This window comes from Onychostruthus taczanowskii, unplaced genomic scaffold, assembly GCF_017590055.1.
Source record: "Onychostruthus taczanowskii isolate IOZ18803 unplaced genomic scaffold, ASM1759005v1 scaffold3, whole genome shotgun sequence".
Taxonomy (NCBI): Eukaryota; Metazoa; Chordata; class Aves; order Passeriformes; family Passeridae; genus Onychostruthus; species Onychostruthus taczanowskii.
This window is the reverse complement of record NW_024500349.1, coordinates 17,413,363-17,439,812: the sequence shown is the minus strand read 5'-3', so window position 1 is coordinate 17,439,812 and position 26,450 is coordinate 17,413,363. Positions and strand designations below refer to the sequence as shown.

The window sequence follows — 26,450 nt, the reverse complement described above, 5'->3', positions numbered from 1 at the left end:
AGATTCAAATCAAAATTTTCTGCTTTTATAAATACATTTCCTCCCCCTTGTTCCTGAGAAAATGGTGAGTCACGGAATGGTTTGGGTTGGAAGGGACCTTAAAGATTACCCAGTTCCAACCCCCTTGCCTTGGGCAGGGACACCTTCCACTAGAAATCATTCACCTACAGCTCTGTGTGCAATATACATCTTAAAAATCATAACAGGGACAAACTGAGCATAAATGTAAACACAACTTTCTTGCATTTCAGTTGGCCTCTAGAGCCTCTAGTCAAATCCTGGTTCCCCCGTGTGTGGTTTTGTGGGTACCATGATAGAAGAGGTTCCAGATCCTCCCTACACCCCAGAGTAAATTTCAGCTAAAGTTCAGCTGAGGTGTTTTCTGGCAAGCACTGTGACACTGGCTTCAGTGAGGTCAGGCTTTGCAGGGCCAAACGCCTCTCCTGGGCAAAGTTCAAACTCCCTTCTTCTGCAGGATTGTCTGCTCTACATATAAATTTGTCTGATTATTTACATCTTTATTAAGAAGAATCACAAACTGGTTAAAAGCAGAAGATTTCAGGCTGCTGAACATATTCAGACATGTTCAATGGAATTTAAATGGTTGAGGTTCAGTTCAAGGCATTGTAAGCCTTTTAAAATGCAAATTTCTTTTACTGTTCAGATAAAAAAACCCACTTGGAGTTCATCTTGTCTAAAATAATGTCAGGAGATTGCAGCATTGTTGAGAAGGTGGGGGATATTTCCCAGTGGCCACATTTATTCTGTAAAAATAAATGTTAAAATTTTTTTCCATTTATTGGCTGGAGTTACTGAATGCTTGTGTTGAAAGAGAGAAGGTGGGGGATATTTCCCAGTGGTCACATTTATTCTGTAAAAATAAATGTTAATTTTTTTTCCGTTTATTGGCTGGAATTACTGAATGCTTGTGTTGAAAGGAATTTTATTCTATAAATTGCTTAGGTCACTTCATTTGTTTTGGGAGTTGTTACTGATTTTTATGTGGTTTGAGTTAAATTCAGCTGTAAAGTCATGTTCCTTATTTTAAGGAAAGAAAAAAAGGATTCAAGTTCCTGGATTTTGTAGATGAAAACCACACAAGTTTTTATAATTGTCCACAAAAATTAAAAAAGGTCAAGTGTTTATTTGTTTTTTAAAGAAAATTTCATAAAAAGTCATGCCTTGTACTTTGCATGACCTCTTGTAGTGTGAAATACAAAGCATTCTCAGCTACTAACCAAAATAAACTCTCTTCATTTATAAAGAGGCATCAACCATTTATTAATGATATTAAATTTTTGCTTCAGTGTGTTATTATTAATTTTTTAAAAAAATCTGTGTTTAGCTAGTACCTGAAAATTATTATTCAGTTTCATCTTTGCATCTGGACATATTTAGGTTTTAAATTTATTTGCTATAGGATAGCCAGTAAATAGCTGTCCAAGAATGTTCAATTTCAGATTTTAGGAGTCAACAAATATTAGAAGTGTTGAAGAGGATTTAATTATGTATACATTTTATTTTTGTGAATCTGGATTTTGAGCCAAGAAGGCTGAAAGTTTATTTCTCTCAAGACAAAGTGTTCAAGTGCAGAAGGAAAAGAGTAATAGTTTCTATATTTTTGTACCTTACTTCAGTCTTTGGCTAGGGTATGTGAAAGCTAGGAGTTCTGCAAACGTTGCTTCTGCAGCCAAAAAGTGTATTTCAGCAAAACCAGGGTAAGAAAATAACTTCAATTTAACATTCTTTTGGTATGATGGATTGAACTGCTGGTTTTGAAACGCTGACATTGACATTGTTCCACTGTCAGATGTGGCTGTTCCCGATTGCTGCCACCAGGAACTTGGCTGTGATGAACAGCTCAGTACATGGAACTCTGTGTTATCCCCGTGTACAAATTAACATTTCGGATGTTACTCAGCATTTCTTTGGTGGCAGTCACACATTTTCCTTTCTGTGTACTGTCCTCCATCTGCTTCTCTGTTTTCACCACTTTCCTCCTTCTGTCTTGCCCTCTGAGTCGTTTCTGCGATGTCGCTCTGTGTTTTGCTGTCACGTCTCTGCTTTCTTGTTGCTTTGTGCCGTGCCCCACAGAAAACCTCTCAAATGGGGTTTTCACGGTGCAGCTCAATGCTAGAGCAAGAGGTTGGTTGCCTTTTCTCTTTTGGAGAAAGCATCGGGCAGGAAAGGGACAGCCAGATGTGTCCTACGTTGCATGAAAACTCACGGGTGGTGTATTCCCTGTTCTGCACTTGGGAGGGAAGGAAGAAGACCACACCATAAAAAGTCAGGATTGTGGTTCAGGGAAGGGCTTTTCATCCCTTTTGAGTTGGGAGTGACAGTCAGGACAAGCTCAGGCTTCGTTCCCCCCGCCATGTCTGCCTGCCTACCTTGAAAGAAACACTCAACACTGGACGTGTGCCTGTCTGGCAGGAGAGGAAAGACGGTGGCGTGGGCAGCCCGGGATCAGGGCGAGCTGGGGAGCAGGAGTGAGCCAGGAGTTCCATCTCTGGGAGTTCCTGTCGGGCCATCTCCTGCTGGGAGCAGCTCTGGCAGCGGGAGAGGTGCTGGAGCTGCGGCTGGCGCTGGCAGCGGTCGGAGGCTCTGGGTGGGAGTTGTCAAACGGGTGTCACTGCAGTAACGCTGTCATCCTTCACAGCCAGCCCTGCAGAACAGCAGCGGCTGAGGTCAGCTCCTTGTCACAGCGCTGCTTGTCAAGGGCCAGTTCAGGGAGGATTTCAGAGGTGACTGCAGTTACCTCTCTTTAAGAAATGATTTTGATAGAACGCCCTTTGTACTGGAAGAAGGTTATTTCGTGTTTCTTTTAATCTCTTTCTTGCTGCAGGTTTGTTTTCTTCTGCACATGCATGGTTACTTTTTAATTTCTGAAGGGGCAGTGTATTCCATCTTGATTTACTAACTCTTTAAGGGGATATATTTTTATTGAGTTTAATTTAAATGTATTCTTTAGTCATAGTTATGATCTGTGTATGTCTTGTGAACAGGAATAACAGTATTATTTTACCCATAGTAATTTGGTAAAGGTGGGATGCACTTACACCTGAATATTTTATTGTCTTAGGACAGTTCTTCTATTTTGTTTAATTTATACTCTAGCAAGTTGGCATTTTTCTTTAGAGGTACTCAAAGCAAGTATGTGGCTGACTAAAAACGTAACTTTTGTTAGTTTAAGAGTGGATTGGATTAAAGACTGATTGCTACAGAGAGACCCAGTTCTTCATCAGTGAAAAGCTGGTGATATACTAAGGATACACTGCCCTGTTGTATCTCCATCCCTCTTCAAATGATTTTAAATTGTTTTTTTCTGATAAACCCTCTGACCACTTATTTTCCTTTATCTACTAATATTTTGTATTTTCTGTCTTGTGTTTTTTCATACCATTATCTTCTCTATTCACACGTAGCAATTTGTTTTCTGTATTTTGTTCTGCTTTTTCTTTCAATTCTGTCTGAAGTGTAAGGACAAGTTACAAAACGTTTTTTCTAAGCAGAAATGCACTTCACATGGTGCTTTCAGCAGAATGATCACTTCTAAACTGGGACGTTTCACCAACTTCTTTAATACATCAGGTATCAGCTGTTGAAAAAGTCCTGAAACTTTAAGCCATTTGTTGGTTATTAATTTAGTACCTTGTTTTGTCTTTGTGTGTGCCTTTCTGTACTGCTTGAGTGGAGATACATCATCCTTATGTATGGATTTCCTTAAGTTCGTTTGTCCTGTGTTTAACACATGGAGCAAACCCTGTCTTTAGAGGGCAACAGCTGTAGTTAGTGGTGTCTTTGGCCATAAATACTGTCTTTAGAGGAAAGATGGTTAACCTTCTCCTGGGATTTTTTTGTTTTTCACTCTCTTGGTGGTCAGAGTATTTTCTATCCTAAAGAAACTGAGAGAATCATGACTTTGCTTCCTCTGTATCTTCAAAAAAGAGGTGCTGAAGAGTTTTGCTCTCATTTTTTCTATCTGCTGGTAGACACTGAAGAAAATATTCCAGCACAGTTGTTTCAGCTGTACTTAAATATTTTATAAACATTTGTTTGCCAACCTCAAATTGATTTTTGTGTATTAAAATACAGTACATTTTCAGCTTGAGTGTTTTTTAATTTCTTCTCTAGGCAAATGCAGGCATACAGAAAAAAACAAAGTTGTCATTTGTTTTGTAGTGTCAGTAAATGAAAATAGTTTCCTTAAGTCAGCTGTGTGTTTTAGACTGGATTTGGGAAGGTGCCAGGCAGCTTTCATCTCCTGTTGCTTGCAGTGGAAACTGAATACTGTGCACCAAAATTGAGTTATTTTGTATGTTTCCTTGGAAATTACCCAGAACCATCCAGTAAGAGACTCTTGCAAATAAAGCTTTGTTTATATGTTGTAATCTGTGAGTACTTGTATAAGACTGGTTTAAAAGCAAATGCCTGGTTTTTCTGTTGTAATAATACTGGGTTTTGAGGCCTCATGAACACTTCAGTATTCTTGTCTTTTTCTCTGTTGGTGAGATCACTGTCCTGAAAGTTTTGATGTGTAGCCTTAATTTGGGTGAAGAGTTCAAAATTTTCAAAGAAAAAATTCCTGCCATTTATGCTGTGTCTCTCTTGACATCTTTTCTGGACAAGCTTTGAGAGAAAGGATAAGTAAATACAAGAGCTTCATGCTTTTTTGTAAGTTAGACAAAAGCAAGGGGCTTTGGAACAGGATGTGATTGCTCTGAACGTGCCACAGCTTGCTGTGTGCACCTGGGCCAGGGATTTATGTACCCTCCAGGCAGGAAAACACTCAGACTTCTGGTATGATCTGGTGGGACTGGGACCTTATTGTGCTCCAGCTCTGCCATTTGTAAATGGCTGATGTTTGCCAGGGTAGTTGGGATGCTGAGAGCACAGACATGGACAGGGATCAGTACAGTTTGCTGCTCTTTGCTGGTCCCTTTTCACAGGGACATAACTTCCCTCCATCAGTGTTCTTCTGGGAGGGCTGCCTGCCATGTATTTGTGAGTTCAGAAAATGATTTACACCTACTTTTCTCTATGTTTTGTGTGCATTTGGAGCAATCCCTGAAGTGAAGTCTGCATTAAATATCCTGAACACAGTTGAAGTGTGTTTGAATGAAAATGCAGTAGTGTCTTTCTTTGTGTCTCATAGGAAGAAAAGGCTTCTCTCCTTCATCGAACTCAGGAAGAAAGGAGAAAACGAGAGGTAAAGTAGCCTGTAAGCGTTTGCCTGCCTGCTGGGTTTTCCTTTGGTGTTACATTTGCAGTGCAAAGTACTTCTGCTGCTGCCATACTTAGTTCAGAAATGTTTTCTTTCAGTTTGCAAGTTCTGTATAGTCTTAAAGTATGCTTTAATTGGCAAAAGAATATGAGTACTTTAAGCTATTCCTTAGAAGTGCTTTTCATCTCGAAAGAAGATAAGCATGCACTGGATGCAAAGGGAAATTTCTCTTTTATTTTGGTGTTTATTTGATCTAGTCTTTTTTTTTTTTGAGAAAAGATAAGGACTTGGCTAGTAAATTGCAAATTTTACCTTGTTCATAATCTGTTACTATGGGTTGGACTCAGCGAACTTTCTTCTGCTCCTGGTTCTGCTATGGTTTCTTGGCTGACCTTTAGTACTTCACTTCCCCAGTGTGTACCTCAGTTCTGTGAAGGTAAATCAGAACAATGGTTCTTGAATTCTTTGAAAAGAATTCAAGAAAGCTCAAGTGCTTTGAAATCACCTGATAATGAAGGACCAGTGAGAAGCTGAGTTGTGAGGCTTTAAGCAGCCTTAATACTGGCTTATGATGAGAGCTTACTGCTCTAGAAAATTGAGGCTGGAATAATGCAAAGGAGGAATAGACACTGAAATGAAGAACCCACAATTTAGTAGGATGGCATTTGAGTCAGTATGTTAATTTTGTCATTTTCCCCCACCCCTCCCATATAAGTAAAAAAAAAAAATTGATGTTAAATACTGATTAAAAAATATAACTGTGCAACTTTCATGCTCATGAAGAAAACAACTCTTTGGCCCATAAAGGTGTGTTTGACTTTGTGTAGATTAAGCTCAAGTTCTGCAGTTTCTGTTCACAGTTAGTGCTTTTTTTCTCTCCAACATGGGTCTGTAGTTACGGACTAAATTCAAGTATGAAAGTACCAGGATTTCACCCATTAGTTCAGAATTCCGTGTTATGAATCAGCTTTATGGTCAGTGAGTCTTTAGCAACACATGTAAAAATTCTTCTTTGGGGTCCATAAACCCATTCAGTTGCTTGGCTCTGTCCTGTGCAAAGCTGATGCAGAGCCACACACTCAGTGCAGGTACACATGTGCACGCAGTGATTTGCTGTGGCATGGAGCACATTTTCACTAAATGAATGACTCCTCTGAGAATAGAATCAGCTATGGCTTTTAAAAACTGCCTGTAGCAGAATCTTAGCAGTGACCTCAGACTTAAAATCTGTGCAGTTAGGAGTCTCTAATTGACAATTATGTGTTCTGAGATAAAACCAGTACCTAGGGAGAAGGAGAGGTTATCTGTGTATCTGTGTTTTAGTTGAGCCTTACATTATGGTTACGAAGAGGCACCACCTCTCTGAAGCTCTCTCCTCATTACACTTTTGCTGTCAATATTTTGGAGAGAGAAATACCCTTTGGCCTATCAAAATTTAGATTTTGGTCCATAATTTAGAGGCAGAATCTTCAAGAATCTGCTTATTCAGATAAGTTGCTTTAAGAACCAGGGTTTTCCAAGAAAAGTAAAATAGGCCTTGAATAGTGATTTTGTCTGGTGTTCTTTCTGGTCAGTTCAGGTGGTGCTTTTAAGTTGGATGTGTCTTTATAGGACAATAAATTGGAAATCAAGCATTCCGGACTTGAAATTTTATGTGAACTTTCCGGAAGTGTTTTAATGAAATTTATGAAAACTTCTTGGTGTGCTGTTTTGCCTGGTGACTCTCAGAATTATAGATTCAATATAATTTAAGGATTGATTAGTTTAAAATTTCTGTTTTTAAAGCAGGCTTCTTGATCCTTGTACTTTTCCATTAGCCACTGCTTTGTAGCTCTAGGTTCATGAGCAACTCTTTATTTCACCTCTTTTATTCCCTAAGAAACTGTATGGACATTATTAGAAATATAATTACAGTAGCCACTTCCCATAGATATTTATTGTAATGGGATATGCCCAGGGTGTTGTCAGGGAGCCTTCCAAGAGCTCTTTCCATGGCATCTCAAGCAAGCTGGCTTTCAGTTCCTCAGAGCCATTGTAAAGGGTGACTTTTGCTATTCTTTCCCCCTTCTGAGGAAGATGTCATAAAAGGATTCACTGGATATGTCTGGTTTGAAAAAGAGACTTAAGATTTTTTATTAATTTCTATATTTCAAGTCTGGGCCACAATGAGCTTTAAGCCTCATTTTCCTTTTGACAGAGGTACTGTCTCCAAAGAATTTTTTTATTGTTTTCCCCACATCTAAATGGTGCCAGCATCATAATGCTTTTATATTATTTGAGTGAAAACAAATAAGTGGGTTGTCAGTGTTTGCTGCTCTGTGCAGAAAGAGGAATGATGTAATTGAATTTGATGACTCTTTCAACATTTTGCAACATAGTGTTAAGACTTTGTCTAATAAAATGCATTCAGAATAAAGTGATGCAAAGTAATAAAATATTCATGTTGATTTCTGTAGTATTACATCCTTACTAAGTATTAAATATTCTTTTGCTATATTTAATGTAATTTTGCATTTAAAAACAAACATTCTCACAGATTTATGTGTATTAGATAGAAACATCAAAATAATATATTTGACTAATGATTACTGCTTAATTTTCATTAAAAAGTCATATTGAATACAACTGTATTTGATAAAATGGTAGAAATTAGTCAGTCCTATGGTGTTGATTGCAGTTTTCTTGCTTTGTTTTACAGGAAGAAAGGCGGAGGCTGAAAAATGCAATAATAATCCAGTCATTTGTAAGAGGGTACAGAGACAGAAAACATCAGGTTAGTACCTGATTATTTAATAAGAAAGATGCTAAATAATTTTGCTGAAAATGAGACTTTCTTGTAATAAATAATTTAATTGAAAAGTCGTTTTGAGTATTTGAGAAAGAGCAAGTTCTTTTTTCCCCTCTTGGCATTTTTCATTTCAAACTGAATATTTTAAAGAGATGTATATCCTGGAAAGCATGGATGTCAGTGGACCTGAGTGGGACCCTGCAATGTTTTTTTAGCTGATAAATTGGATAAAAAGCATTAGGTATTAAGAACTTCCACACACCAGTAGAGCTTTTAATTTTTTTTTACAGTATGGGTAAGGTGGTAGTTTGAGTCAAAAAGTTGGTTTAGGTTGCTGTTGGATAGATTCTCCTAAGAAAGAGTTTTGTTTAAATTTGTTAATTTGAGTAAACTGGACTAAAATATTTGATGTGATAATGCTTGGTAAGCAACAGATTTGTTGCAATTGTGCTTTCTGAGTTACAGAATGGAGTTATGACTTCAGCTATATGATGTGTATGTTTTGGTCTCTGAACAAATATGTGTTGTATCTGTTTTACTGCTTTGCAGCCTCGCGGGATGGGAGGCTGAGATTTTGCTCTGTTTTAAATCAGAACCATTACTGATGTATTGATGCATGTTTTGTTTTTAAGTACTCTATCCAAAGAAGTGAATTTGATCGCTGTGCTAATTTGGCTCAGTCTGGAGGAGCCTTTTCCACTGCTAATGGAGCGAATTTGACTCTCTTAGTTCGCCAGTTACTCTTTTTCTACAGACAGAATGAGGATTCAAAGCGTTTGGTGAGTGCTTTTACATACTTTGATCTGTAGTACTTGCACTTCATGCACTTTTAAAGTAGTGTTTTACTTCAGAGTGCACTTTTCACTGCACTCTGCTGTTTTTCATTTAGTCCCAATGACTTAAAATTAGATTTTACGAGTGTGTGTGCTCACACACATACATAGTGTGTGAAATGAAACCTTGAAAAATCCTGTGTGTATTATTCACAGTCAGTTTTAAAAAATACTATACTTCTATTAGTATTTTAATTTTTAGACAGTATTTCTACTTAGCCCCATGGTCATTCCCAAGATGTTTGGGTGGTGGTTTTTTTCTCACTGTTCAGTGTTGTTGGCGTATCAGTTGCAAGGTCACTGCCTTCCTCATTCCCAAATGTATGACTAAGTGTGATTTGTAGTGGCTGTTAAAAATGGACATTAAAGAATTATGGCTGTTTAAAAAGAAAAAAATTACCAGATGGTTTAACTAAGTTTTAACTTTGAAAGTTTAGTACTTAGTGGTTGTGGAGTTTATAAGGAGTGACAATTTTTTTTTTTTCTTAGCTGAGCATGATTCAGTCTGAGTTTGTGTTTTGTAAGTCCTCCAAAGGTACCCATAACAGCATTGAAATATCACTGTCTGAATTGTCATAGGTGATAGAACTTGTCATTATAAACTGTAAACTTGTGCATATCTTGTTGCAGGTATGGATGTGTCAGAATTTAATTAAACAGAGTTCTCAGTTTGTTAAGCAATTGGATGGTCCAGACAGACTTACTTGCTTATTCCAAATAAAAAGACTGTTGGGGCTGTGTTGCAGGTAATTTCTTTTTTTTCTGTGTGCCACTATGTAAAAAGTGTTCAGAAATTATGTTGGGCACTTGTTTGTTTCTTTTTGTAGTAAGTGAAGTATTAAATATACATTAATTTTATGTAGAGGACTGTTTATATTAAATATGTATCCGCCATGGTATAGGATACCTGTTCCTATGTAGAACAGTCAGATGTTCTTAAGCTCTCTTGACTTTGAAGTTCAACATGTGCTTATGGGATGCTCTGCTGGGATAGGCCTGAGTATGTTCTCAACTGTATAGTGATATCATTGACAATATTTGTGGAAACCAGGTTTTCTTGGGAACTGATAGTGTTTAGATGTTATTGTCTGAAGTAGACTGATGTTCCAAGGATACACTTTGGGTAGATGTTGTTTCAAAACTAATATAATTGAATCTGGCTTTCCTCACACTTTATTTTGAACTGAAGGCATATTGAGCTAGTACACTACTGTCTTCAGCATTTAATTTATTATTTGTAGTGGGAGGATCACAGGAAGGTGAATCTGTTAAGGTGACTTGAATATCTGGCAGCTGTTGTTATTCTACTATTAGAAAAGAATATATTTGTTCTTATCAATAATAGGAGCTAGTTACACTCTGCAGAGCTTTAAAATACTTGGTTTATGAAAATTGTTTCATTTACATCACTGAAGTTTGTGTTCTTATAAGTGTGTAAACTGTGTGCATGAGAAACAGAGATACCAGATTCTAAAGGAGACTTGGGTGGTGGGCTTTTAAATCCGTGTGCAGTGGGACACAGATGTGGTGCCACTGCATGGAATTGTACATTTTCACTACAGCAGAAATTGTGTTTTTGTAAATGCAGCTCTTAATATGGATAAGGAAGAAGGCACATTGTTAGGACAAATCAGTCCATATACATCTCTCACTAAAAAATACTTGGAATTCTCAATAGGCTCTTAATCATCCAAATTTCTGTGGCTACTGGTAGCTGTTACATAAGCAACTTGTTAAAAGGGTGGGAATGGTTGTATTTGTAATATTTCAGTCTGTAATCAAAGACATATTGTGTTAGTTATGCACATGATGTTCCCTAACACCTGTTCCCAGATTGTGTTGCTCTGGGGCTTTCATAGCTTCATTTGTAATGTGGTTAGTGGTACATGTTGATAAAACATGTATTATTCTTTGCTTCTCTTCTAGTTTATGCAGTAGACCTCCAAATTCTCAAATCACTCAGAGCAAGAATTTAGTAGGATTTAAAGGTAAAATGCCATATTCATAGCTACCTGTAAATCAGGAGTTATTATTATAAATAGTGGTAGCTAAACCACTGAGAGCACCTGGAAACCAAGTAGATAGAAAAACGTTACTTTAAGGTGATTGTGTGGTGAAATATGAGAAATATCTTGTTAAATAATTTTAATTTCATTTATAGGCTACTGCAAAATTGCAATGATGACAGTCTGAATGTTGCACTTCCTATGAGAATGCTTGAGGTATTTTCATCTGAGAATACGTATTTGCCTGTTTTACAAGATGTCAGCTATGTGACATCATTAATTGAACAAATTTTGCACTACATGGTTCAAAAAGGTGAGTAGCTAGGAACCAGAAGTTCTGGGAAATAAATCAAAAATTGAACACCTGAAGCCCATACTGTTTAATAAAATTTTTGTCTTTACCACAGACATGAAGAGTAAAGTGCTGCATACACTAACCTATGCATTAGGCGGATATTGTTCTTGTAATGAGGTTGTGGCTTGAGAAATTGCTGCTTGATTTCTTTGGAAATTCTCTTTATAAATTGAATATTCTACTAAGTTATTTATATAGACCTATAGCACAGCTTTTGAGATTAGGTGGATATTGCCTAACACAAGTTTTATTCTGGTAGATGTTTAATACCCTCACATGGACACACACACTGTGGCACATCTAAGCTTCAGTTGTGTAAAAGTTGGTCAATTTGTTGCAATATTGTTTTCTGTAAATATTAATATTCATTATTATTCTAGATTGGCATTAGTTTTTCATCCTGCCAGCACTGAGACACCTCAGCAGAGGTGGTGGCCTGGCTTTTATTTGTCTCCTACCATCATCAGCAAAACTGTTTGCTTAACTGCAGTCAGTGACACCTGTGCAAACATACCAAAAGTTAATGAATTGGATAGTTAGCACTAAAATGATGTTTAGTAGCAAAGAAACTTTATTACTCTGGGAATGTCCAAAATAAATGATTTTGCGTTTTTGATATGGTGGCTTGAGTTTGCAAAACTTGTTGATTGTGAGGAAAGACAAAAACATTTTTAAATAAATCTCTTGGATCCAGCCTCTTTGATATAAAATGCAGAAAGAGCATCTTCCAATCATTGGTTATTGGAATATTTCTATATAATATTTACAGTACATTCAGTGGACTTGAGTACTTAATCCTGTCACTAAGGACCGTGTGTTGGAGTCACTATGAGGAAAAAAATTACTCTTAATGTAGCACATTTATTTTGCTTGCCTTGGTATAACAGAAACTTTGTTTGTCACGTTGGTTTTTGTAGAATAAATATGCATGTATTTATTCTTTTAGTATAATATTGTGTCCTCACAACTTATATATGAATGTTTGAGATTATAGAATCATAGTTTTTTTTACTAATTTAGCTTTCTGATTACTTACAGTGAAAACAAAAAAAAAGTGGTTTTGTGCAACTGCAAGTGTTCTGTCTCCTAATAAGTTTTGATGCTGAACTTGTAAAGAATCTGTTACCAGTTTTCATTAGTGTATGTTTTTGGATAAAATTTGCCTTCCGTGTATGTCTGGTCAGCATTGCTAAGTCATTCCTTTATGGGGACTTCCACTGTGACAAGTTAGGTGGTCCCTGAGAAGGGTTCTTAGGCTGGACTCTCATTGATGTGACACTGTTTATGCATTTACAGTGTTCCTGTAATTGTGGAACTTGTGTCTTAGTTTGGGAGTTCATTGAGCATGAAGGATGTTGGTTTAAGAAGAATGAAGTCACGTGGTTCCATTTGTACTTCAGTGAGACAAAAATAAATTACTCTCTATACATGTTTTTATGGCATGGGTGACAATGCATTTTATTACTGTCTGAGAGAGCCCTGCTCTGGAAATAGTGATTGTATTCTTCAGCCTGCTAAGGCAGGGTGGTCACAGAATTGGGACATTTTGCCAGTAGGCCTCTTGCCTGTATGGTGCAGTCATGTTTTGGAATAGAGTAGAAAATTTTTCATTTCTGGAAGAGTGAAAGGACAGCACGACTAGAGTCAGTCAAAGGAGAAGAGAACGTCTTTGTCATAAATCGTTATTTTAAAAATCAAAGTATTCACTTCATTAGCAAGAGCTGATTGATCTTTCAAAATCAAACTGACTCTGAATATGGTTATCTATGAATGATTTTATAATGTGATGTTTCCAAAGAGATTGCTGATATAGCCTGTTAATTATGTGAATGTGGCTTGGACTATTGTAAAATGTCTTCCTAAGTCAAGCTTCATGTAATGAATTAGATAGTATTTTTCTACTTCATTTGTATTGTTTTTTATGGAAAAGAAGAAAAATGCTGTGTTTAAAAGGGATTTTTTTTTATTTGCAGGCTACTACAAGTCGCTTTATTTGTTAATTAACAATAAGCTTCCCTCCAGTATTGAGTATTCTGATGTTTCTCGTGTCCCTATTGCAAAAATACTTCTGGAGAATGTTCTGAAGCCATTGCACTTTACATATAGCTCCTGTCCAGAAGGTGCAAGGTAAATAAAGATAATATGAAACATTTATGTACTCATTTGCTATAGTCAGAGGTGCAGTTTGTTGTTGTCTAGTGTCCAGCCATTCTTTCAGTGCAGTTTGTTGATTTATTTGTACAGTAATGATTTTTGGTAACACTGTACATCACTGAAACAATGTAGTTTCAGGTGTTTTTAAGAAAAAGGCAATAAAATGTTGACTGCTGCAATAAACAGAGCACAGAGAATAACAGATATCAGTACACAGGAATGAGGGTGTGGAAAATTTAGATGAGAGCAGAGATGTAGCTAGGGGTAGATGAAAAGAATTTTAGAGTTCAAAAGAACTTTGTGACAGATAAGCTGAGGTTTATGGAGAGAAATTACTAAGGCAGCTTACAAGCAGAATGAGTCAGGTATGTAGACAGAGGGAACATAAATTCAGGTTGTATCACATGCAGTAGTGTTTTTGTTCCAATAGGATTTTGTGTAGAAAGGGTTTTTTAGATGTATTTTTTTCCCAATATTATAAAAAATGTATTTAATTTCAGAAGTTTTCTCCCAGCTCATGAAAAGTTTAAAGGATAAAATTGCATATAAGATCATTAGAAAGAGGATTTAGTGTAAGAAGTTAATTTTTGAGAAATCTGATGTACTAGGATGGAATTAATAGGGCACATCTTTGCAGTCCTCTTGATGGATGTGTTCATACTTGCAAAACGATCTGTTAGTCCATTGGTATAATTGTGGGAAATTTTGCCTATATTTTCTATAGCAACAATTTTTCTTCCTTTCAGGCAGCAGATTTTTGCAGCCTTCACAGAGGAGTTTCTGGCAGCACCTTTTACAGATCAGATATTCCATTTCATCATTCCAGCGCTTGCTGATGTGCAGACCATTTTCCCTTATGAACTCTTTCTGAATGCACTATTATTAGCAGAAGGTGGATGTTCAAGAAGAAGTGATCAAGCCCCATGGCTTTTCTACTTTGTGTTAACAGTTGGAGAAACATATTTGGGTGAGCAAGCTGAGTAGACACTTCATTGGTTTCTTCCTGTTGGAATTAATATGTTATGTATTTCCTCAACATGGTTCATGGCCAAGTAAAAAGGACAGTTTGTGGATAAAAGTGTTGGAGAGATCTGTTCTGTTACCTGTTCTTACCCTTTTTATTATAAAAATGCACTAATTTGATAAGATTTGGCATAACTTGTTCTGGTCAGGTATTTCTGGTAAAATATTTTTTATAGCACATTGTGATCTCACTGATGATCTTTTGTTTCTCTGTATGTGCTCTAGGATCCCTTTCAGAGGAAGGACTTCTTGTGTATTTGAGGGTACTCCAAACTTTTCTCTCTCAGCTGCCTGTGTCTGCTGCTGGTACAAATTGTCAAGACGCAAACAGTGATTCTGAAGATGAGGATGAAGAGATCAGTAAAATGACAACTACACCTGTAAGAAGTGAAGAATTTCTGTGAATGGATTTGTGCTGTAGCAGCAGAAATAGGCAAAAACATGATCACTCTAAGTCCAGTATTTTTCTATACGTGTAGAAGGGAGCCCTGTTTACCTCTTAAAAATTGATGACTGTTCCCTGCAAGCAAGTGGAACTGATTGTTTACATTAAGACAAACTCCTTACTGTAATAATAGATCCAAAACTAGAGATAGCATGTCTGTGAAAGTACAAAGTTTTTATTTAAAAAAGGCCTAAAATTGCATTTCTACATCTGTATTTTACAGAGATTTTCTTACTCTGTATTCTGTATGTCCACAATGATGCAGAGGTATCATGAAATACACTCATACTCCAACTTTGTGTTTTCATTTTCTTTCTCACAGAAATAACTACAGTCTTTATCTGGTAGAATAGGTCAGTATATGCCCATTAACTCAAAAGCCCTCAAAGGGAATCCAGCTCCTGCTTTCTGTAATAATACATAGAGACACTGTTATAAATAGAACTTCTTCTCTATAGTTCAAACTTAGAATAAATCCATGCTGACTTCAGCCTCCTACTACTCATATCAAGGCTTTGACTAACCAAAGTTGGACAGATGGAAACTCAGCAGTTGCTTACTGGTCTTTATGTAATCTTTCAGAAGACACAGCCATTCAAAGGACTTAGTGTGCATGCTTTCCTTCTAGAAAGTGGGAAATTTCACCATGTTTAAAGTCTATTAAACAGACTTAGGAAGAGCCATGCTGCCAAGGGAGTACTTGCAGCATTTTTTTACTTGAGTGTTTTTAGATGCTGTGTGTTGCTGTCACACCAAAATCTTTACCAGTGTAGTGTGAATAAAATACTTTCTTTGCCAGGCACATACACTGTGTGCAATGTAAATATTGGCAGATTCTGCTTGTGGCCTAGAGATCAGTGATTAGGTAAAAACAAAGCAGTAATTTCTGTTCACAGATAACTTACACTAATTCATAAATTTAAAAACAAAATCTGCTCCGAGGAGGCTTTATATAACTAATACTTTTTATTGCAATATGTTTTTTTCATGTATTTCTCCTGTGATTTTTTTGTACATATTCTGTATTTTCATGCATGCCTGTCTTACCAAAAAAAAAAAAAAAAAAAAAAAAGGTGAGTGGGTGGGGAGCCCCTCTTTCTTAAGAATGTATAACTTGCAATGAGCCTGACAGCTTTGCTCAGCTGGGGCAAGATAAAGATAGGAAATTAGGAAAAAGTTAAGGTGGACTCAGTTGCATGCCAAGAGAAGCATTCCTCTTCACACACTGCTGGTACTACCCAGACATGCACTGAACACCCTGAACTTTGTTGTCATTTGTTAACCCAAGAATTGTGAATGTGAAAATACTCCTTGTGAAGGAATTTAGAGGCAACATCCATTTCTGGGTTTTATGTCCAATGCTGTCTGATGTCAGTGGAGGAGAGATAATTATTCACACATTTCATGCCAGTTAGAGATTGTGCCTAATTGTATGCAAGTGTTGCAGAGTATGCTTATAGTAAAGGCAGTTCTGCTGGCCTCAGTGAAGGATGGACACCAAAGCTCAACACTTACCTGCCTGGGGCTTTAAGTTGGCTTTTGGATCTGATTTCTTTAAAACTTGGATATACATTTATGCTTCTGTTTTATTTATTGTACAAGAAAACGTCATTCTACTTAAATTTATAAGTATTTTTTAATAGAAAAGAAGGTATCATTAAAAATAATTAAAAGTAAACTTTCCTTCGATGTGTTTGTAGGGTGATGGGAGAATATCAGTCCAGTACATAACTGAGGAGTGCCTCAAGAAATTGGACACAAAGCAGCAGACAAACACTCTACTGAATATGGTTTGGAGAGATTCAGCCAGTGAAGAGGTCTTTACCTTGATGGCATCAATTTGCCACACACTGATGGTACAACACCGAATGATGGTGCCAAAAGTCAGGTAAGTAGAAATAATAGTCATCTTGAGATGTAGTACATCTAAAATTAGTTTTCTTAGATAGACTTGCTTTAAATGCCTTGTGGAGTTTTTTCTGTGTTTTCTTTTACAACTAGCCAAAATAAATTAGTATTTCAGAATTTAAACAGTAATTAGAGGCAAACCAAAGAGTGGATTCTTTGTTTCTTACTTTTCTTGCTGGTCACTATGCCCTCTCAAGATTCTTGTGAGCATTTTATCTATTCCCTTGCTCTGAGGCAGTGGTGAGTGTCATTCTAGTAGAAATTGGACTACCTTGTTTCTAAAACATTCAGTGCTGTGAATTCCCCAGTCTGTCTGGCTAGCTGAGCACTGAAACCAAGTCATTCACACCCTTCTTTAATATATGCCAAAATCTTTTGCTACAAGCTAAAGTTATTGCTAACTATTGAGAATTGCTGTTGTTTGGGGAGGGTTTGGCATCTGAGATGAAAATAAAGGACATGTTCATTTGTGCAGTATTCTTTTAGAAAGATTGCAAACCACAAATGTCAGAACAATGGGAGAAGATTTTTGACCTTTTTATTGTCAGACTGAGACCTATAAGTATTAACACTCTTCTTGTGCAAGTAGTTTTGAGTACCTGTGTAGTTGCTGGTAGTAAAGTAAGTATTCAGGGAATGTTGTAAACATAATTCAAACTGCATTGTAAACAGTGATACAGAAAACTAATTAGGTGCTATCTTAGCCCAATGGTGTTTATAGCTGCTAGAGGAAGTAAGATGTCAGTGAAACTGTGATTGCTCGATTAGGGTAATTAGTTCTTTGTAGACTAATTGCATTAGAGCAGGATGTGAGACCTGAAGATCATAGCAGCAGCTGAATTAGTGTGCCAGCTTTATTGTTGCAAGTAGTACATTGCCTTGGATAGTAATTACTGAGCTTAAATGCATCACTGCTTTGACTGGAGGCTTGCTGGTGAACTGTGTGGAAAAGGGTGTTTAATGAATAAAGAAGTCACCGGACTTTAATTGTGTGAGTATGGCATCTATTTCCTCTGAGGAGCTCTATTGGGGCTGTGCAGTTATTTGTGATAACAAGCTATTTACACATTGGATAAATTCAGGAGTTATGAAAGTTCTACTCAGCATCTTCTAGTAGAAAATAATTTACAAATTGTGACTTTTGAATAGCTGAATTTTAGAAATGAATAGTAGATACTAAGATTTCAGTCAATGATACTAGTGCAATTATTTGTGTGGTCAAAATGAATTTATACAGATATTTAGTAAATTAAAGTAGACATTTAATTACTAGTTCTGACTTAGAAGTCAGCTGTAAATGCTGAGTTTGCCAGGGATCATCATTTCAGCAGCTGTCAGTCTTTTGTCCTATTCTCAGTGCATTTTAAACCTGGTCTGGGTTACCACCAGCTGTTCTAAACATAATTTGTGAATGCTTTTTGAAGGACAGATGATGCTTATTTGTGGAATTTAAAAATATAATTAAAAGACATTTTGTCATTAAGTTTCACTTTTTTTGTCTGGTGATTTTTTTTTTAATGCCCAAATAATTTTATCAAATTTAATTATAGTCTTTTGAAAGATGCTACACTTGCTTTGAAACTCTTAAATTACTTAATATCCAGAGTGAAGTATATCTACTTAATGAAACCATGTAGAAATAATTAAGCAAAAATAATTTATCTCAAATTATTTTTAATATATTCTAAGAGCTTAATAGTGCTTTTTTATTTCATGTTTGAAATCATACTGAGTCAAATGTTTTAAAATAGGAGTTGTTAAAAAGACTTAGTTTATTTAATAGTAAATACATCTGTGATATAAAATAACAATAAAAACAGAAACTTCAAATCTGAAAAATGTGAGGATAAATACAGTAATAATTGAAAATAATTTTTCAATAACAAGATAATTGGGCTGAGATCAACACAGGCTTTAGAAGGGAGCAAATGACAAATATCTCAGTATTGTTCTAGTAGTTGTGAGGTTTTTTTCCTTCTTGGACAAAAATGAGAATTTGAGAATATAGACTTGCATCACTCTGTTAAAGCTGAATGCTTTTTTTTTTTTTTCTTGAGGCTTCTCAGTACTTTTATAATTTGACTGATGATGGTGATATTGTGTGATGTTAGGAACATGGGTGTTGCTGAATCAACTCAGTGTTTTCCTTGGTTTTGTAACAGAGACCAAGACCAAAACAGGATGCCCACAAGTGTGATGTAGTTTGGAAAGGAGCAGGCCTGTAAAGTTATTTTCTGATGCTGTAGACAGGGTGGTGGGATCCAGAACTGGATAACTGCAAAAACACATTGCTTTAGGTTAGTTATTAGGAATTTTGATGAATTCTGAAATAATTCTGGAAATATGCAATCAAGCCAAATTAAGGAAGGTCACAATACAAGAAAAACCTGTAAAAAATACAAATACAAGATACAGAAAAACCTGTAGCCTGTGTTCAGTAACCAGGATTAGAGGTGTAAAATAAAATCCTGATTGTATAGGAGCCATTGGGAGTTCTGCTCGTTTTCAAAAAGGATGGGGCTTTAATGTTTTCACTGTGAAGTTGATACATATTATTAGGAAGTTACTAAAAAAAAAAGTGAACTTGTGTCTTGGACTGTAGCTCTTATAGAGAGACTTACAAGACTTTTTCATCAAAGCGATACTTTAAATAAGTCAGTTTTGTTTCTGTGAGATATTTTGGGGTGTGAGTTACTACCTTAGACTTGATCTTTATTTCAGCTGGGTGTTCCACGGTGCTGGAAGCTGTGCTGGGATGTCAGTCGCTGTCAGCATCTGACCAGTGCCCCTGAGTTTGCTCACTTTGGGTTAACAGCTGCCCAGTCCCTGTTCCTCACTGCTGCTTAATTGCTGCAGCTGCTCATCTTGGCCTGTATGTCAGCATTGTTTAGCAAATGTCACAAATGTCACTCTGGTGTGGTGTGGGCAGCCTGTCCTCATGTGTGTGCTGAGATACCCAGGCTTTACATGGGGCTCTTGGGGTCATTCTTCAGGCGGCGTTCTGACACTGCTGTGTTTTTCTTAAAGCCAAAATTGTTGCATATGCAGTTTTATTCTTCTTTTTTTAAGCTTTGCTTTATGTTTGTGGTCCAATACAAACAGAGGTAGAAGCATAAAGCAGCCTAAAGATCAGGAGAGTTCATTTACCAATGGCTGTGCTGCTGTCTCATACCTGTGACACCTCTGCAGTGGCAGAATCTGTGACCTGTCGCAGGCTGTATGAGCTCCTCTCATTCTGCTGTATTCTCTTCATTAACTTAAATGGTCTCAGTGGGAAACTGAGCCCAATTTATGACCTAGACTGAAAATCTTGCCTTTAACTAATTAACTTGTAGTGGTGCCTCAGCTAAATTAAGCTTAATGGGTCATTTAATCTGTCCCATTGCACAGGAGGAATTTGACACTTCTTTTTTTAAACCAGAGGTGCCCAAAATGCTAATCTGGCAAGTAGACATAAATCATGTGGCCTTTGTGGACAATTAGATACCTAGAGAGAGAAACAAGGTTCTAAATAAATGATCGTTATGTACTTACTTTTGGGAAGAGATAATTTAATTTGGTATGATTAAAATTGATACTTAACAGGAATCACTGAAGTGAATTTAACTCTATCACAGCCTGAGGATGAGGCAGTGTGTGTTTTTGCACTTGAAAAAGGTTTATCCTTTCTGGTAGCAGAGAAGTGTTTCTTTCTTCCAAACGACTGTGCTGAATCTTAATATTGGGCTTTACAGAAAATCTATTAATGAATCAATTACATAAAGCATGTATAATGATCTCATAATAAAGAAGTTGTGGCATTCAGTGAGATTTTCAAGAAAATGCAAAACCTCCAGATATGAGAAATTTAAACTTTAGCTGCTTGTGTTTTTTTTTTTTTTTTTTTTTTTTTTTTTTTTTTTTTTTTTTTTTTTTTTTTTTTTTTTTTTTTTTTTTTTTAGAATAGTGCAAATATTGAAAATGAAACCCCTGAGTTAAATTTTACAAAAGTTTACATAGAAATCAAAATGTCTGTAATTTTTTATTTCTAGTTCTTCTTGTGTGGGTTTTTTTTTTTTTTTCTTTAAAGGAAAAAGTGGTCAAGACTGTATGGACACTCAGGCTTTATGTTAGCTGATCTCTAAACTTTATGGATTCCTAAGGCTCTTTCCTCAGGGATATATAAGCCATCCCTGTATTCTTCTGTAGTTTATCAGGAATTTTTGCACGGTGTCATTTTAATGTAGCTCTACCTGGAAAGGCTGTTTTTAAGCCAATGAATATCTTTTATCTGCCAAGGAAAAAGATCAGATAAGATAGATTTTGACCTATTTTGATTCTCCAAGTTTTTTTTTACTTGGCTGTTTTTTGCTTTTCTCAGTGCTTTTTTTTTTTTGTCAGTGTGAAACCAAGAATTTTGGAACTTTATTACAGCTGATTTTGTGTAGCTACAACTTTCCAAAGTCATCCTTTCATTTTGTGGTGGGTTTTTTTTTTGTATTTTTTGGTTCTAGTTGTCAGTTTCTGTACTTGGAGTGGGAAGGTAGCTGGATTTTTCTGCCATTTTTACTTTTGCAATGGATTAAATTTCAGGTGAATCTAGCGATGCAAATCTCTTTTGACACATGGCCCAATTCACTGTTCTGTGTTCAGTTTCCAGTTCTGTGTTTGTTTTCTGGTCACAGCACAGAATCTTTAGAATGGAAGCTTTGGAACAGATGAATTCATTTGCTTTGTATTTACAGTTATTTCACACTAATGAAACAGGCTGTTGGTGCCATCTTCTACCTAATGTACATTTTTGTACTTAACCAGATTTTCAGGAAAGGGAAATGTGAAAGTTGAATTAATTCAGCATTTCTGGATTTGAGCCATGAAACAGAGCAGTTGCTGCAATTGACTGCCTGAATCACGGATATGGAATAAAAACGGCTAAAACTTAGGCAGAGGTTATTATTATAAGCTCTTAAGGTTTGTCCTTTTTTCCCCTTCATTACTGCTGAATATTGCTAGAATGAAAAAATGAATTACATTATGATAGGTTCATTGTCCATAATGTTTGTTCATTTCTGCTCAAACTGTTAAATAATTTCCAGGGATTATTGTGAAATTAACAAGTTTTTACTTGGAAGCTGCATGAGACTTGAAGGCAAGGTGCCAAATTACTTTTCATTTTAAATATGAGGCTGAAAACTGAAGGTCACCTAGGAAATCTCTCATTTCGGAAACCAAGACATCTGACCTGTCATTCAGATATTTAAACATTAAAATACAAATCTTTATTCTAAATTAGCTAGGTATGATAAGGCTGTCCTTACATGTTAATGCATAATTTTTGTCAAATGTCAAAATAATGTGACTTTAGAAGGAAATAGAATTCTCATGTATCAAATTCAGGTTGATTTTTTTTCAAAAAATCCCCACATAGTTAAAGTTGAATTAATGTAACTGCAAAGCATATCTTAAACTGGCATTAGCTGCAGTTGCTTCAAATTTGACTTGGACTTGGTAATGTTCCCAATGTGCAATTTCTTTGAAGTAAGTGAAGCTCCCAACTCTTTTTAAATGTAGTGATCTATGCATTTAAAATTCAAAGAGGCACACTGCAAACTCAAGGCTGCTTGTTTCATTTCCCATTTTTCTGCATGGGCCCAGTCTGTTTCCAGAACTCCCTGTACCAGTGAAACGATCCTTTGTGCTCGGAGAGGAGTTCTGCCTGCCTCGTGCTGCTTTATCCCAGCCCAGATCCTGTCTGTGCAGCTGGGTCTGGGGGCTGCAGGTGAGCTGGGAGCCCGAGGAAGGGACCAGCTGTGGGCTCAGGACTGAGGCTGTGCTTGTGGGAAGGCAGCAGGAGGAGCAGCCAGCCAGCCAGGACCCAGGGGCGTTTGTGAGAGGGTGTGTGGGTGTTCTTGTGTGGGAGTTAAACCATTCTCCAGGGTTTTTAAGCCTTTAGTGATATTTTACTTTTTTTTTCTTTAATGAAATGTGAGCTTCTTTTCGTTTTGCCATCTGGCAAAATTTAATTTCCACATGGTCCACAAGAAATACTTTGTTTTTTGGCAGCAGGTAGTTTCCCCTCCCTGCTTGCATTTCCCAGCCTCCCATCTCTTGTATGCCTGGTCACAGAGAATTTTCATGTTGCAAAACTATTGGCCACTGAGGGGTGTCGATCTCAGTATTTGTTTTACTTACTTCCTAATAGGAATTAGGAGACCTAGGAAAGTAGCATCTAGAAAAATTACCTGAATATTGTTCTTTGATACCTGAAAAAATGACTGTTTAGTCAGTGAAATCCAGTTTGGTTCCTAGAACACATTGTTTCAAATGATTGTGTCTCATCTGTTGTTTCCTACAAGGGGAAGAAAATATGCTAGGGATGACTTTTTAGTTTGAGGAAGCTTTTTATTTCTCTTTTCTATAAAAAGTTTTTGATAGTGTAGTCATGTCTGAAGTAATGTGGTTAAAGTCAGTCCTGTGTATAACTGGCTTGTGAAATTACACATTTACTTTTACAAATTAGTGAGAAATCTTCAAACAATAAGCATTTTCAGTCTGCAGATGGGTTAGTGTACACGTAGCAGTCCTGGTATTGTTCCATTGATGTTCTGTTTCTCTCTGCCAAGCTGAGTATATCAGTAACATTGCTATAGTTCTGATATAAATGAAGGTATTTTAATCTACCTTCTGCAAAAAATTGCTATGTTTGTTACTGTCAGAAGAACCACAGAAGTGATCTATTAACTAGTTTGGTGTAACTTTCTGTATTAGAATTTAAAAGGTCCCAGATCATTACTTCAGTGTTACGTTACCTTAATTAATATATGTTGAATTCAGCGAAAGACTGGAAATGTAGGTTTATATTGTAGGGTTTGTTGCTGAAATAATGAAAGCTGTTATTTTTGGTATAAGGTTTTATATGCTCAGTTGTCAGTTTTTGGGGCTTTCACCATATTTGATCAGAATAAGACCTTTCATGTGGAAAAAGTAAACTTAAATTGTTAATTTCTGAGAAATGCTTGCCTGAAAAGTTGTTATAGAAACATTGAGTTTTGTGAATTTTGAGTATTTTGGAAGACCCAATTAATTTAACTTCTTCTTGCAGGCTTCTTTATAGTTTAGCCTTCAATGCCAGATTCCTGAGGCATCTTTGGTATTTGATATCTTCAATGACTACACGGATGATTACAGGGTATGTATTGTACCATTTCTGGATCTGATTCTTTGTTAAAATAGAGTGTATCTAGTGAAAAGGGAATGGGACAGATAGAGGTGTGGTTACTTACCTCCTGTGATTTCACAAAACTGAGCAAAATCTTGGAAATCAAAGAGAATTTAAAAAATACTTATTTTAAATGGGTTTAATATTTGGTAGTTCTTGGTGTGCTTACAAGCATCAGTGTAGCAAACACTGAAGCACCAGGTGGTTCATCCCAAGTGTGTGAGTTTTATCTCACATGCTCTGACTAGTCCAGAAATAGGTGGTGGCAGAACCTCCTGGGAGCTGGGGCGCTACAGACATGTTCAGTGCTGACATGCAGAGAATTATTCTCTTTGCTTTGTGTCTCCAAAGTATCTGCAGTCTGTATTAGTTAATGCCCATGTTAATTTGTCATGGAGACACTGAGGTACCAGTGACAAGAACTCGTGAAGAGTAACTTTATTTTCCAGGAATTGGAAGTAATTATTTAACTGAAAATACCATTGTTATATTGCTGTTGGAGCTACTACCACATTGTTTTACTAGAATGCTGAAGGTAGTACTGTCATAGAGTGTTTTATTAACTTCTCTTTTACACTGCATTTTGTGTTTTAAGGTCTATGGTGCCACTCCTTCAAGTGATTTCAAGAGGCTCTCCCATGTCTTTAGAGGACTCCAGCCGAATTATCCCTCTCTTCTACCTTTTCAGTTCTTTGTTTAGTCACTCACTTATTTCTATTCATGATAATGAATTCTTTGGTGACCCAATAGAAGGTGAGTTTCAAACATGCTAAATAGCAGTGCTTTGTAAAATGTTTTTGTGTGAGGCTGGAGAGCTCCCTGGGCAATGATTTGCTGACATGTGGGAGGAAGGATCTTCTGGCCTGGCTTGCTGATGGTCCCCTGAGCACTCAGCTGTCAGCTGGCTCTTTTATGGTGATTGCACTTAGAAAAAAGAGAGAAAAATTAATGATCTGCACCTTGGGAACCCTAGCTTTACACAGGGTCTGATATGGAAGTTCTTAATCATGATAATTTTTAATGAGTTAGTGAAGAGAGTGAACTTCTTCTGGGCTGAACCTGTAGTTTAATGTATAAATTTAACATAGCAGGGGTCACAAAAGAGATCAAGGGGATATTGTAATTAAAATAATTGTGACTACACACAATCCCAGGATTTGATCTCCTTTCTAAATGTTTACTCATTCTCTTTTTGGGTGGTATTTCTTTTCTCTAGATTGTGTGTGACTATTAAAGTTGAATTAAATAATTAGGGTTTTTAAAAGTAATTTAAGGAAACTTAAGCTTGTATTTCATGTAGTTGTAGGTCAAAGACAATCATCAATGATGCCTTTTACACTAGAAGAGCTTGTAATACTCTCCCGCTGCCTTCGAGACGCGTGTCTAGGAATCATAAAGTTGGCTTACCCAGAAACCAAGCCAGAGGTTCGTGAGGAATATATTGCAGCGTTTCGGAGTGTTGGAGTAACAAAAAACACAGAAATGCAGCAATGTATACAGACAGAACAGAAAAGGTGGATTCAGTTATTCAAGGTAAATGGTGGCAGTTTTCAGAACATAGCTGAATAAAAAATTTTAAGGTTTCTGCTGAAGATATGAAATTAGTTTTTTTTTTTTTTTCCTCTAATTTTATTGCTGTTGCGACAAGGAATATGGATTTGGAAAGATTGCTGTTTGCCATAAATGCTAAATTTCAAGTAACTAAATTCTGATAACTGTAACAATTTTTTTTCCTGCTGTCAACTCTTTAATTTTCTTTCTTGTCTTGTTTATAAAACAGTTACTGTGTAAAATATGGGGTTTATTTTGGACTCCCATTAACCGAGGTGCTTAAGCATGTTGTCATAACTTTTTAAAGGTGCAAAACTGTAACAAAATCTAATGATTACTCAGGTACTTCTGTATTAGAGACTTCACTATACTGGTACCACACTGTATTGGTTTTTTTGGTATTCTCCTAAAAACTGTTGGTATTCCTCATTTTGGGTTTGCTGGAATACTAAAGGGGAGGTGAATCTGGCTTAGCAAATTTGAATTTAATATATGTTCCTTCTGGATATCTACTAGTGTTTTTCTGCTGGTTTTATCTGTGGTGTCCTGGCTAAGACATGAGTTAAGAGAAGCTGAAAACGTTAGCAGAAAAAAACCTCTGATATAACTATTGCTGAAAAAAAAGAGTGCTTGACTTGTCATGAAAATTCTGCAGCAAACACATCTAGTCAGCTAAAATTGCTCATTAAAGAAGTGGGAGCAGAAGAAATGCATTTTCCAAATTGAATGCTAGATTTACAGTCTGTTTAATACTGGCGACCTCTCGCACACTAATGTTCAGTTCGAGTCATCAGCTGTCCCTTCAGGTCTTTTATCACTGCTTTTGTCAAGCTATCTATTTAATTGAAAGAAGTTAATTGAATGAAAATGATCAACTAAGCTTGTATTAATATTGCTAATGGAACTTTCTTCTTGGCCATGTTTGGAGAAAGATGTCATGCTAGACTTTAGGAAAGGCCCATTAA

General features: G+C 36.4%; 1 protein-coding gene across 1 annotated transcript in view; it reads left to right on the top strand.

Moving 5' to 3' along the window:
- UBE3C (ubiquitin protein ligase E3C) overlaps positions 1-26,450 on the top strand; it is a 70,450-nt gene that overhangs the window by 5,571 nt on the left and 38,429 nt on the right. The window contains exons 2-13 of the mRNA XM_041408429.1: positions 5,156-5,209; positions 7,923-7,997; positions 8,645-8,791; positions 9,476-9,591; positions 11,007-11,164; positions 13,180-13,333; positions 14,107-14,327; positions 14,609-14,763; positions 16,529-16,716; positions 23,818-23,904; positions 24,530-24,687; positions 25,235-25,467. Of these exons, the coding sequence (XP_041264363.1) occupies positions 5,156-5,209; positions 7,923-7,997; positions 8,645-8,791; positions 9,476-9,591; positions 11,007-11,164; positions 13,180-13,333; positions 14,107-14,327; positions 14,609-14,763; positions 16,529-16,716; positions 23,818-23,904; positions 24,530-24,687; positions 25,235-25,467 (1,746 nt within the window). The remainder of the gene's footprint in view (positions 1-5,155; positions 5,210-7,922; positions 7,998-8,644; positions 8,792-9,475; positions 9,592-11,006; positions 11,165-13,179; positions 13,334-14,106; positions 14,328-14,608; positions 14,764-16,528; positions 16,717-23,817; positions 23,905-24,529; positions 24,688-25,234; positions 25,468-26,450) is intronic.